This window comes from Rutidosis leptorrhynchoides, chromosome 11, assembly GCF_046630445.1.
Source record: "Rutidosis leptorrhynchoides isolate AG116_Rl617_1_P2 chromosome 11, CSIRO_AGI_Rlap_v1, whole genome shotgun sequence".
In the NCBI taxonomy this organism is placed as follows: Eukaryota; Viridiplantae; Streptophyta; class Magnoliopsida; order Asterales; family Asteraceae; genus Rutidosis; species Rutidosis leptorrhynchoides.
This window is the reverse complement of record NC_092343.1, coordinates 99,527,406-99,539,910: the sequence shown is the minus strand read 5'-3', so window position 1 is coordinate 99,539,910 and position 12,505 is coordinate 99,527,406. Positions and strand designations below refer to the sequence as shown.

At 35.8% G+C, this 12,505-nt stretch overlaps 2 protein-coding genes across 2 annotated transcripts; both read left to right on the top strand.

Annotated features, from left to right (window-relative positions):
* The first annotated feature begins 4,294 nt into the window (after positions 1-4,294).
* Positions 4,295-7,771, top strand: LOC139877343 (tropinone reductase-like 3). Its single transcript, XM_071864763.1, has 6 exons — positions 4,295-4,532; positions 4,642-4,758; positions 5,851-5,985; positions 6,461-6,586; positions 6,791-6,892; positions 7,439-7,771. Exons 1-6 carry the CDS (start codon positions 4,395-4,397, stop codon positions 7,586-7,588), a joined length of 768 nt encoding a protein of 255 aa, XP_071720864.1. The 5' UTR covers positions 4,295-4,394; the 3' UTR covers positions 7,589-7,771.
* A 3,032-nt stretch (positions 7,772-10,803) lies between these two features.
* Positions 10,804-11,332, top strand: LOC139874812 (uncharacterized). The gene is made up of 2 exons (XM_071862206.1): positions 10,804-10,944; positions 11,003-11,332. Exons 1-2 carry the CDS (start codon positions 10,804-10,806, stop codon positions 11,330-11,332), a joined length of 471 nt encoding a protein of 156 aa, XP_071718307.1.
* The last annotated feature ends 1,173 nt before the right edge of the window (positions 11,333-12,505 follow it).

Here is a 12,505-nt window from a genome sequence, read left to right as displayed (position 1 = left end):
CTCAGTCCCAAAAATAGTATAAGTAAAAAGGGAAGCTATAACTCACAGTGAATAAGCAATACAAGTCGATACGAAAGTGTGCAAGTAGTAAGTCGGTCCGAAAGGTCGTCAACCTAAATCAAAGGTTACTAGCTTAGTAGGTTGTCTTTATAAGTTCTGTTAGTGCATAAAATAAGTTTAAGTGTCATCATCATCATCATTCATCATCATAAAAGCTAAGTAAGTTAATCAAGTATAGAGGTCAAAACAATAGGCTGACTTCGATCAGCTGCTACGACCTCTACGTAAATCGAAAAGATGCGTAATCAGTGGCTATGGCTCCGTATATGAGTCCTATATTTTCTGACCAATTTCCAGAATCAAACTCGTCTTCGTTTGACCGTGGTGACGGTTTAAGTGCGAGTAGGTCAGAAATTTCAGCACAACGTTAATAGGGTGTGATGACTTTCAGAAGACCATAAATCCTAAACTGTAACTCGGATTAAGACGAGACCTAAATGGAAAATCATCTACTCGAACCGAACTAACTGAAAATCAAATTTCCAGTAGCACAAGTGGTCTGATAAGATACGAAAAATAGTAGGTAAGGTGCTCCGGTGGGGTTCTTAGTACTTGATGCTCATCACGGTTCTCATCCTTGATGCTTGTAGCTTCAAGTGTACAACTCGTTGATGGGTTAGCATCACCTTGACCAAGATTCTACCATCAACACACAATAAGTTAAGACCAAGTAAGAACACAACTCAATTAAGAGTCTTAGATGGATGATGAACCAAGGTTACATCATATCCTTAGTCTTAACACAATTACAAGTTACATTTACAACTAAAGCTACAAATTTTACTTCAATCAAGCAAGTATGAACATAATCTAAGTCAAATGAAGTGATGGAACCCTAAGCTAGAGAGCTTGGATCCCTTTCACACAAGTTATAAGGTCACAAAGCTAGAAAGCTTGAACCTTTAGTGTTCTTGAAGAACTTGAAGCATAAAGCTTAGATATTTAGGTTATATGAAGACCATAAACACAAGTTTTGATCTTTATATTAAAATAATGAGATCATAAGTTATAAAACTTAGATCCAACAAAAGATATGAAGATCCAAGATAGAAAGCTTGCATCTTAATTGTTCTTGAAGATCTTGAAGCATAAAGCTTGGATCTTTAAGTTACATGAAGATTACAAACACAAGTTTGAATCTTTATAACAAAATAGCAAGATTAAAGTTAAAAAAATATAGATCTACAAAGTGAGTGAAGATTCAAAGCTAGAAAGCTTGAATCTTCCATGTTCTTGAAAGATTCAAATCCATGTTTGAATCTACAAGATGTAATCAAGATCAAAAGCTAAAAAGCTAGACCCATGATGATGATGATGATGAATTCGTGATGATGAGAAGGAGAAGAAGAAGAAAAATTCAAAATACTTACACTTTTAGAGAGAGAAAGAACTAGAGAGAATTAGAGAGTGTGTGTGTGTGTGTGAATTACAAATGAAAGCAAGTGTAAAATGGGATGGAATAAGGGTGGTATTTATAGGAAATGAGGGTGGGGGAGGCCATTAAGGCCATAGGTTTTGGTAGGGGGAGGGGGGACAAGATTTACTTTTTGGTTAATGGTTGTCTAAAGTAGGTGCTTATGTTAGGATCCCATGCAACATTAAGGATAATACTTGACATAAATGCTAGCTTGTTCCCTCTAATAAATGGGCATTTGTCTTACTTATTATTGAGTCACTAGTAATTAATAAGTGGGCTAAATAAATGGGTTACTAGCTAGAGTAGGGTGGGCTTAAGTCCAACAAGGTAGAAAGTCCAACAAGACTAACTAGTAAGCATAAGTAAATTACTACGCGTAATTAAGCATCCATAAACCCAAGTAATTATTATTATAAAATAATAATTAAGATTTCGTAGTCATAATATTCCGATTACAACAAAAGTTAAACGTGTGCGCAGTTCGCGGTTTATTCGAAACGTTAAGTGACACTAACGGTCATAAAGGCTTCCGATGATCAAGTTAAGTATCCTACGTACTCTAAGGCACGTTTTAACATATAAATGAAAGTAAGCCATGTGTATTAAGATTCCAGAGTATAAGATAGCACAGTACGCACAAATACGCAGTTTCGCAAAAACACAAGGCACAAAAGCAAGTCGAAAAAGTCGGGTCGTTACAGAATAAAAAAGGGGCCTAAAAACGTAATATGCCGTTTTACCTACATATTTGTTTTACATGCATAAAGTACGAGTATAAAAGAACTTTACATCTTTATTATTATCTCTTTATGGAGAAGTATTATCAATTTGGGACAACCCAAAAACTTCTCGCACACTTCCTAAAATCCGACATGAACCTTTAGGTAGGCTATGCGGGATCTACAACAATAGTTGCACGGAGTACGGTAGAGTTTTTCACTACGGTCATTCGAGAAATCCTTCAGAGGACAACTCTATACAATTCTTGCGAGAGCTTGAGAACCGTCTACGAGTAGAAAGATGCACCATTCTTAGTAGCCTTGATTAACTTTAGTAACTCTGTAGGCTCATAAATGGTAGTTGAAAGTCTCATCCATAGGGAGTGTCGACAGAACCATCATACACCACTTATGAAGGGGGTATAACAGCCTTTGTTGAACCAAGTTCTCTCTGGCAAATAACCTTAGCTAAAGAGATACCGATAAGTCAAACTTCACACGCCTTTTTGATGAAAAAAGAATCATGATATGACAACATGAACATCATTCATCACATATGAAAGAAAATCATACGGATCACAAACACGACAATGGGAAAACACCACAACTAAATGGCTCATACCCACAAAGAAACCGATAACTAAACAAAACTAGACAAATAACTACATCGAATACAATCCGACAAACCAACCTACACAAAATATGAAACCATTAACAAACTCAACAAGCAATAAACTAAAAAAGGAATCCAAACAAACATTTAATGATCCGACGAGACCCCCCACTAAACAAATTATCCACAAGATTTCGAAAATTCTCTACTTGTGCACTAACAACCCTATCCTTGGAGACCAGTTTAAGAAGTTTTCCATTAGCCATAGAAAACCGAACGCTTTTACTAGAACATGATGAAAACTAGACATCTGAATCAACCCCATCAAGGAAGAAGGAATCGAGATGACGTCTTCCTCATAATCGTCCACAAATTCTTCTTTTCTTACATGCTGAAGAAATGCCTAACCTCGAGTCATTCACTAAACACTGCTTCCCTTTTTCTTTTTCTTTTTCGAGACTTTAGAAACCCAACGCTCGGATCTTTACTACCATCCAACAAAGATTTATGCCTTCTCATATTATCTATATATCTAAATCTAATAGACAAAACCATGTAGCACTATTCATCAATAGTAACCAGAGGTATTTTCGTCATTTCATTTTTTTATATCTCCAACGATAAAAGAAGCAACTCTCATAAAAGAACCAACCCTTCAATGTTACCAAAAGATGTAGAAAAAAAATTCTTTTTTACCAAAAAAATCAACTAACCTTTTTTTTTCTTTCCTTTTCTCCCTCAACGATAAAGAAGGCAACTTTCATAAAAGGAACAACCCTTCAATGTTACCAAAAGATGTCGAAAAACATTCTTTTTTACAAAATAGATCAACTAACTTTAAAAAAAAAAAAAACGAACGCTAAAAGAAGTAACTTTCACAAAAGGAACAACCCTTCAATGTTAGATGTCGAATTTTTTTTTTTTTTTTTACAAAATAGATTATGACTTTTTTTTTAACTCGCATTCAAAACGGAGCCCCAGACGCGAAACGAGAACTCCACAACTAGTTCAAACGATAAACCATACGGACACCCTTTATCATTTTCGCTATCCTTGTCTGACCTACATCCGTGCCCACTTTCAAAAAGCCCAAACCAGGCCCAACAGATTTCAAAGCTAAATGTGGCCCATCTACAGGCCCAACATCAAAAGAAGGGACCAACAGGCCCATCAAAAAATTAATGAAGCCAATTCAGGCCCAATGATAAGGCCCTCTTCACAAACTTCAAAGATAAGTTGTACTCCGAAGATTAAAATGATAAATCCATCAAATTATGCTGCCGTACGGTTGACAAAATAATTTTCAATCATTATTAAATCTTTTACATTTCCTAACCATTTACAAAGAAGAATAACTATTTTGTCAACCTTTTACAAACATAAAAAAACAAAATCCTAGTTATTGTTACTGTATATGCTAAAATAAAAACATTGTATTGAGCCCAAGTCACCCCATTTATCTATTTATCTATTTTAATAATCACAATTGCCAAAGTGCCACTTCAATTGGGGAATCAGATATATTACTAGCCCTAAATTCACCAGAAACCAAACAACCATTTGATCAACACCAAGAACAATAATAATGGAAAATTCAAAAATTGGAAGAAGATTTCAAGATAAAGTTGCAATAATTACAGCATCAACACAAGGTATAGGTTTTAGTATTGCACAACGCCTTGGTTTAGAAGGTGCTTCAGTTGTAATTTCATCCAGAAGACAGGTATAGTTTTTAATTATTATTTTTATAATTTTTAGTCAATTGGGAAACTTAAGTTGAGTTTAAAGTTGAAAACTTTTTAATTTTTTTTTTTTTTTTTTTTATTTGACAGAGAAATGTGGATGAAGCAGTTAAAAAGCTAACGGAACAAGGAATTGAAGTAATGGGGTTGGTATGTCATGTTTCTAATGCTCAACAAAGAAAGAATCTTATTGATCAAACTATACAGGTATATATTGTTTTCATTTATTTATTAATATTTCTAATTTTAGCTCAGTGTTTGTGAAATGCAAAGTAATTAAAAGATAGTGATGGACTGACCATAACATATGAAAAAGGTGATATATTGAACAGGAAATGTAAGTTTAAAATGCAAGTTGGTACATGTTTATGAAAAAGGGAAATTTGTTATGCAAAAGCAAGCCAAGATTTAGAATTTGAATGTTAAATTTCAGCAAGGAAATGATGTTTTCGTTATCTTAAGGGACTAGGTTTGCGTTGGTGGATATGTTTTTCTTGGTTTAGTGTGCGTTAAGTGCCGAATTATTAAGCGCTTAATGGTTCATAATTTGAATGATGCTAAGGTTCTAAATGAATCTCGTTCTGAATTGAATGAAATAACATGTTTGATAATCATCTATACTGAATGAACACTGTTAACCTTTTAGATGTATAAATAAAAAAATATACTCCGTAATTGTTTTGGATATAAATTAATAGCTTAGTAAGTGTCTTAAAAGAAATTTTAAAATGAAAGTGCTTGACGGTTAAGAGATAACCTCAACATTTAATGGTTCAGCACAAATTTTTGTTTCATTCAGCACCACTTGTCATTCACTTGTAATTCAGAGGTTACAATCAAACGCGCTGATGCTGAACGATTGAGCATTTAACGCTGAATCATTCCATCAAGAGGCAATCAAAAGCATCCATAGAATTACCTCTAGCTATGAGGTTTATGTGTTGACATTGGTTAATAGTTTATCCAAAATAAGTTAATATGTTTTTTTAGCTGGTTAGTTTAGCTAATCTTGAATTACCTGAGTTGATTTGCAAGAATAAAGTTGCTCGAATTAGTCACCAATTGGTCTATTACTCGAATCTCCACTGATATCAAGATTCCATTTATTTTTGGGGCATACGATTCGGAGTTTTTATTTTGCAGTAGTTATAAATGAAAAAGTAAAAAATCCTTGTTTCCCATCTCCTAATTATAACATGTAAAAGTAACTTTATATTTTCTTAGACAACTTTTCGAAAAATACCGAAGTTGACTTTGTAGCTTTGTTTAATTGCATTTTTTCTGTGTTTTCTGATGCAGAAATATGGGAAAATAGATGTAGTAGTGTCGAATGCTGCTGCTAATCCTTCAGTTGATGCCATTCTTCGAACTAAAGAAACAGCGCTTGACAAGCTTTGGGAAATCAATGTTAAAACGTCTATATTGCTTCTTCAGGTAAGTCTCGTTTATAACTTCTCGGGTAGGGTATCTCGGTACTTTTACTGTGAACTAAAAGTGATCCGTATATAAAAAAATGGTTTTGTTCATGTTGGGCCGACCCACCAATACTTGAAGTTTTTATTTTCTTGAATTTTACTAATAATAACCAATGACTTAAAGAATGTAGCAACTAATATCCATCATTTATAATGAAATGATTTGGAAAGCCATACTTTAATCTTGATTGTCATACTTCACTGACATTATAATGTTTATATTCTAAATTGTAAAGCCTTAAGCTTATTCATATGGATGAACTACAGAGTAATAGGTTCAAATAGTGCTTTACGCTTTACAAGTTTTGACTTTTGATGAGTATTGTTGGAAATTTGTTTCATGATTGTTGACTACCTCTTTTCGAAACCTCAAAACTTAAATCAAGAAAAATATTGTCTTTATTAGTTGTACCATTTCTCTCGATTTTTAACAGGATGCATCCCCTCACTTGACAAAAGGCTCATCGATTGTATTTATTTCCTCGATCACCGCCTTTGAACCGCCATCAGGCTTGGCGATGTACGGTGTCACAAAAACAGCTCTTCTTGGTCTTACAAAGGTATTATTGTATATCTTTGTACTATACGATATGCCGTTAAAGATTGAGTGAAAATGATGTCGGAGCTCCAATTGGCTAGATCCAATAATATATAATATATACTTATATATCTTGTAATATCATTTTGAATATAAGTGACTGCTAAATAAAACTTCCCTTCTCATTAAAATTTGCTGATTTATGTTCTTTCTTTATTTTTTTTAGGCTCTTGCGACCGAGTTGGCCCCAAATACTCGTGTGAACTGTGTTGCTCCAGGGTTTGTACCTACACACTTTGCCGAATACATTACCAGCAATCCAATCATGGTAAGATTCTTTAATTCTTTAATTTATCAACAATTATATATAGACTTTATTAGAATTTTGCAAATGACAGCCCTTAGGGCTGGCTGTCATTAACGTGCATACTTCTATCGTACAAAGCGGTTGAGATTGATTTTCTGATGGCAGTCTTACAAATATAAAATAGATTTATGCACGTTAACGACAACCCTAAGGGCCGTTGTTAGCAAAATTTTTAACTTTACAAACCGTTGTATTTGGTTGGTTAAACGCAAATTAGTAAAAATGCAATGGATAGCGCACTATGCTTTACCATAGACAATTTGGATGCAAGTATAGAGTATGTTGACCTTATTTACACATTTGAGCTGTATTCATTATCCTAAAATGTTTTCAATTATATGACAAAGACAAAGTAATGAATATTGTTGACGATTTGAACTTTTTAACAATGACAACTTTTAGATATGCAATTTTTAATATTTTCCATGATGCAAAAGAGAATATCTTGTTGTGCATAGTATATGCAACTAAGAATTTATGGAGGTTTGACTTATATTTCTTGAACAGAGGAAGGCCCTTGAAGATAAGACACCACTAAAGAGGCTTGGGACAACGGAAGACATGGCTGCGGCCACCGCGTTCCTGGCCTCTGATGAAGCTTCATATATAACCGGTGAGACTATTGTGGTTGCCGGAGGAGCACCATCACGGTTATGAACCCTTTTACTCTTCTAAAACTATTTAAAATGACTCGTGACTTTAAAGATTGGAAAATAAATTTGGTTTTAGTTGTAGAAAAATCTCTCAATTTTTTCATCTCAATCTTTCTAAGAAAAAAGGGTATATTCATAGTTTCTATTGAAAGTATGGAACACGTGGAAGTTTTATTGCATTTTCCATTTAGAAAATACGAATGCATGTTCGAGTGTACTTGTTGTTTGTGCCAAGTAGATGTTGATTATTGGATTTGTGCAAGGTTGTAAAGGTCACGAGTCATTCGATCGGGACATTGGAGGGACGAGTCGGCATTGACCAACGTTGACTTTTAGTAATTAATAAATCAAAGATATATGTTACACATAAATATATTTAACATAAAATATAGATATTTCAAATCGGGGGATGATTCTAACACACCCTTTTTTGATCCTCACACACCTATTTTAACCTTTTACTCTTCTAATAATACTCCATTTCTTTAAATTGGTGTGTGAAGATCAAAAAAGTGTGTGTGAGAATCATCCCCCTTTCAAATCTAGATATATGGCACAAAATCTTATTTTAAAGAATATTAAAATTTTGACCTACTCAGCCAACTTGACCGACTTTAATCCGACTTTTTAGCGTTGGCCGACTTTTTGGATGTTTTTGAGCGAAACAGGACAGGTAGCCCCCAAACCGATGCGTCAGCCGAGTTGGTCCGACGTGTTGGCCGAGTCGGCCGACTTTTACAATAATCGATTTGTGTCATGATGATTGTTTTACTCGTATGTTGATCCTATACCTTCAGCTGAACAAATACCCATCCCACCTGACCCCGTCCATTATACCAAATCTAACACTTATTAATATCATCACCCTTATCATTAGCAACACCTTAAAATCTATAAGTGTTCACTTATATATTTGCAAACTTAGGAGGTGTTTGGGATTGCGATTTGAAAATATATTATGCGTTTTTAATAATCATAATCAAATAATCAGCGATATGAAAACGGGATGTATTAATAGAGTGTTTGGATTTGATTATGCTATTTCATGTTGTAATAATTAAATAATCATTTTCAAGTGTTTCGCAAATTTAAATTATTATATGAAAGAACGTGTAAAATGACAATATTAGACATTATTAATCTTATACGCGTTGAGTAATTATTTCACTTAAAAAATTGTTAACACGTTCAAGTTAACTAAACTTTTACCTAATAGAAATAATACAATAATAGTAGGACAATGATAATGCAATATATTAATTAATACTCGTAATTAATAGACATGGCATTCATACAAGGTGAAAATGCATAAATATATGCACTACGTATAAGACTTGCAGCACTACTTGTATAGATAAAATGGCATATTGGTAATTTGGATGATAAAAGCATTAATTTGAAAATCACTATGTGGTGCAGTATACGCCTACTTGCTGCTTGGAATTTGCGTTTTAATCTCTTTAAAACGTAGAAAATTGATTTTATGTTGTAATTTGCCAAACACTATTTTTAAATTTTTTGCGTTTTCAAAACGTAATAATCAAATAATCACTATCAAATCGCAATCCCAAACACCCCTTACTATTTTCTCCTTTTAGCACCTTCTCTCCCCTAAAATCCAAAGCCCCTTTTTTCTTTTAAATACCATTTTCCCTCAAATTAAGAGATATCTTGACCAAGCCACCACCACCATTTTATTCGTATTCATTTTCCGAACACATCCGTACTAGTTTTACCGTTGTTGGTCTCTCAACGCGTCGCACGCGCTAAAACTTTTTTCTGGCGGTTTTTAAGTGTTTTTCGGCGTATTTTTCCGTCCAGTCTCCATCTTGGGGTGCGTTGAAATTCCCACACTTCAGTTGAATTTAAGTTAGCTCCGGCAGCTGCCGACGACCGCCGTTAGCAGCAGCCGGAAAACTCCAACCAACGCAAAAGACCGAACCCGACAGTGTTTGCGTTTATAACATCTTATTTCCTTCTCTGCTTATGTTTCTTTATTATACGAATTTAGTATAAATCTAAATTCAACTACTACTATTTATTATTTGCTAATGTTCTTATTATATTATTATTTCTTCTGCTTACATTTTTAGTATTATTGCTACTCGTATTTTATAAATATTGCTTCCGTTGTTAATATTATTTGGTATTATTATTTGTTAATTTGTAGTACAACTTGGTATCGCACTTTTTACTTATGCAACTAGCTTTCTCTTGCTGCTACTTGTTTTGTGTCGTTTTGGACTACTTTGTAAGATAGCATAGATATGTTTTCATGGGTTAGAGAGGTTCTGTCCTCCTAGTTTAGGGGTGTGTGGGCGTAGGGATACTAAATGGGGTAGTAGACTCGAGAAGCCCGTTCAGTTTAGAGTGGGTAGCTGAAATGTAGGCACTTTGACTAGCAAGTCCTATGAGCTTGTATCTACCTTACTAAAGCGGAATGTGGACATTGTATGCATTCAAGAAACTAGATGGAGGGGTATAGGGGCCCAAAGTGATTAGGAATTACAAGTTGTGGTACTCGGGTTCTAGGAGAGCTCGAAACGGGGTGAGAATCTTTATTGGATATCCATATAAGGATTATGTGGTTGATGTAGGTAGGTGTAGCGATATGATTATGTCTTGTAAGTTGGTTATGAGGAAGAGACACACATGATCATTAGTGCTTACCCACCTCATGTAGGTTTAGGTGAAGAAGAAAAGATAAGTTGATAAGTTTTGGGAAGCTTTAGATGAGGTTGTTAGAGGATGCCCACTACCACCATGTGGTTATGGGGCTGATCTTAGTGAACATATAGGTGCCGTTGTGGATGGTTGTGTGAGAGCCCGTGGGGGCTTTGGGTATGGTGTGAGGAATGATGAAGGGTCGCTCAATTCTAGAGTTCGCCAATGCTCACGATTTGGCTGTTGCAAACTCTTTTTTTTTAAGAAGAGTGAGGCGCACCTAGCCACTTTCCATAGCGGGGGTCATAGTACTCAAATTGACCATTTGTTGCTTCGTAAAAGTAACCTTAGAACGTGCAAGGACTATATGGTACTCACATGCGTGACTTGTCCTTCTCCGCACATATTGTTGGCTATGGATATAGTTACCTAAAGACGAGTTCACAAGGGTTTGAGGACAATCAAACCTAGAATCTTATGGAAGAACTGGACGGAGAGAGGGCGGAGACTTTTAGAGCGTAGGTGTACGAAATAGTTGAACTAGAGGTGGAAAATATGACGCTTGGTGACGTTAATCAAATGTGGAACAACATTCGTCACACAATTAGAGAGGTAGCAAAGGAATCCCTTAGTGTGATTGTTGGGACAACTAAAGCGCATATGGCGAGTAAAGAGTCTTGGTGGCTTAGCGATGAGGTTCAAACTAAAGTTGCGATTAAGCAAATGAGATTTAGGGAGCTTATCTCGTTTCGAGAGGGGATCCCCGCTCAGCGATAGAACCAGAGTAGAAGAAAGATATAAAGAATATAAAGAAGCCAATAGAGAAGCAAAGAAAGTTGTGACGTATGCAAAAGAAAAAGCGTATGAAGAATTTTATAGGAGATTAGACTCTAAAGAGGGAGCAAATGATATCTATAGGATTGCCAAAGCTAGGGTGCGAAGGAGGGACATTGATAATGTAAAATTTGTCAAGGATGATGATGGTCGAACCATAGTGAAAGAAGACGAAATTAGGAAAAGATGGGAAATATACTTTTCATCTCTTTTCATTGGAGGAAGACTCGGGCAATGCAGTGAAATATAGAACACAGTTTCCGGAACGCTATACCAAAACAACTGTTTCTACACGAGCCTCAATTAGGAAGAAGTAAGATTGACCATTCGCAAGATGGGGAGAACAATGTAGTGGGACCAGATCCCCATAGAGGTGTGGCGGTGCCTTGGCGGGGATGGAGTTAGGTGGTTGACAATCCTTTTCAACATGATATTTAGAAGCTATAAAATGTCTACGAAATGGAGACTCAGCGAAGTTATCCCCATCTACCCATCTACAAGAACAAGGGGTTGCCTAACTCGGTGGAAACTATGGATGTATAAAATTACTTGGCCATACGTTAAAGCTTTGGGAGAGAGTGATAAAGACTAGGCTTCGACGTGAGACTAAGATGTCAGAGAACCAATTCGGTTTCATGCCAACGCGATCCTCGGTGGAGGCAATTCATATTATTAGGAGCCTTATGGAGAAGTATAGGGAAAGACAAAAGAACTTACACATGATTTTCTTAGACATAGAAAAAGCGTATGATAGCGTCCCCTCGAGAGCTGATTTGGAAGACCCTAAATGATAAAGGGGCCCAAGTAGATATATTAGAGTTATTAGAGATATTTACGATGGGGTCAAGACGTCCGTACGGACGCCTGTAGGAAACACAGAGTTTTTTCACGTAGGCGTTGGTTTACACCAAGGATCAACCCTTAACCCATACCTTTTTGCTTTGATCCTTGCGTCTCGAGGGATTCAGGAGAGCATCCCATGGTGCTTGATCTTTGCTGACGATATTGTACTAGTTGCAGAATCTAATGAGGAACTAAATGGAAGACTTAGAGCTATGGAGGGAGGCCTTAGAGAAATGGTTTGCGGATTAGCTGACTCAAAACGGAATATCTTAGGTGTGATTTCGACAGAAATGAAAACGATCATAGGGATGGAGAAAACATCCACGTTGGATGTCAGGTCTTACACCCTTTAGATACCTAAGATCGGTGCTCAACAAGTCGGGGAGGATTGATGATGACGTGACCCACTGTATAAAAGTAGGATGGTTAAAGTTGAGAGCATCAAAAGGAGTCATGTGCGACAAGAAGGTACCTTTTAAATTGAAGGGGAAATTCTTCAGGGTGGCAATTAGACCATCTATGTTATATGGATCACAGTGTAATGTTAGCCAATGACGAAGGCTCGGGAGAGGAGAATGGA

What these genes read in the sequence shown, in the direction of transcription:
- LOC139874812 (XM_071862206.1), top strand. Translation starts at nt 10,804, where the DNA reads ATGACGCTTGGTGACGTTAATCAAATGTGGAACAACATTCGTCACACA. An exon ending in CTTGGTGGCTTAGCGATGAG is followed by an intron (nt 10,945 to 11,002) that starts GTTCAAACTAAA and finishes TCTCGTTTCGAG; the next exon opens with AGGGGATCCCCGCTCAGCGA.
- LOC139877343 (XM_071864763.1), top strand. Translation starts at nt 4,395, where the DNA reads ATGGAAAATTCAAAAATTGGAAGAAGATTTCAAGATAAAGTTGCAATA. An exon ending in TAATTTCATCCAGAAGACAG is followed by an intron (nt 4,533 to 4,641) that starts GTATAGTTTTTA and finishes TTTATTTGACAG; the next exon opens with AGAAATGTGGATGAAGCAGT. An exon ending in CGTCTATATTGCTTCTTCAG is followed by an intron (nt 5,986 to 6,460) that starts GTAAGTCTCGTT and finishes GATTTTTAACAG; the next exon opens with GATGCATCCCCTCACTTGAC.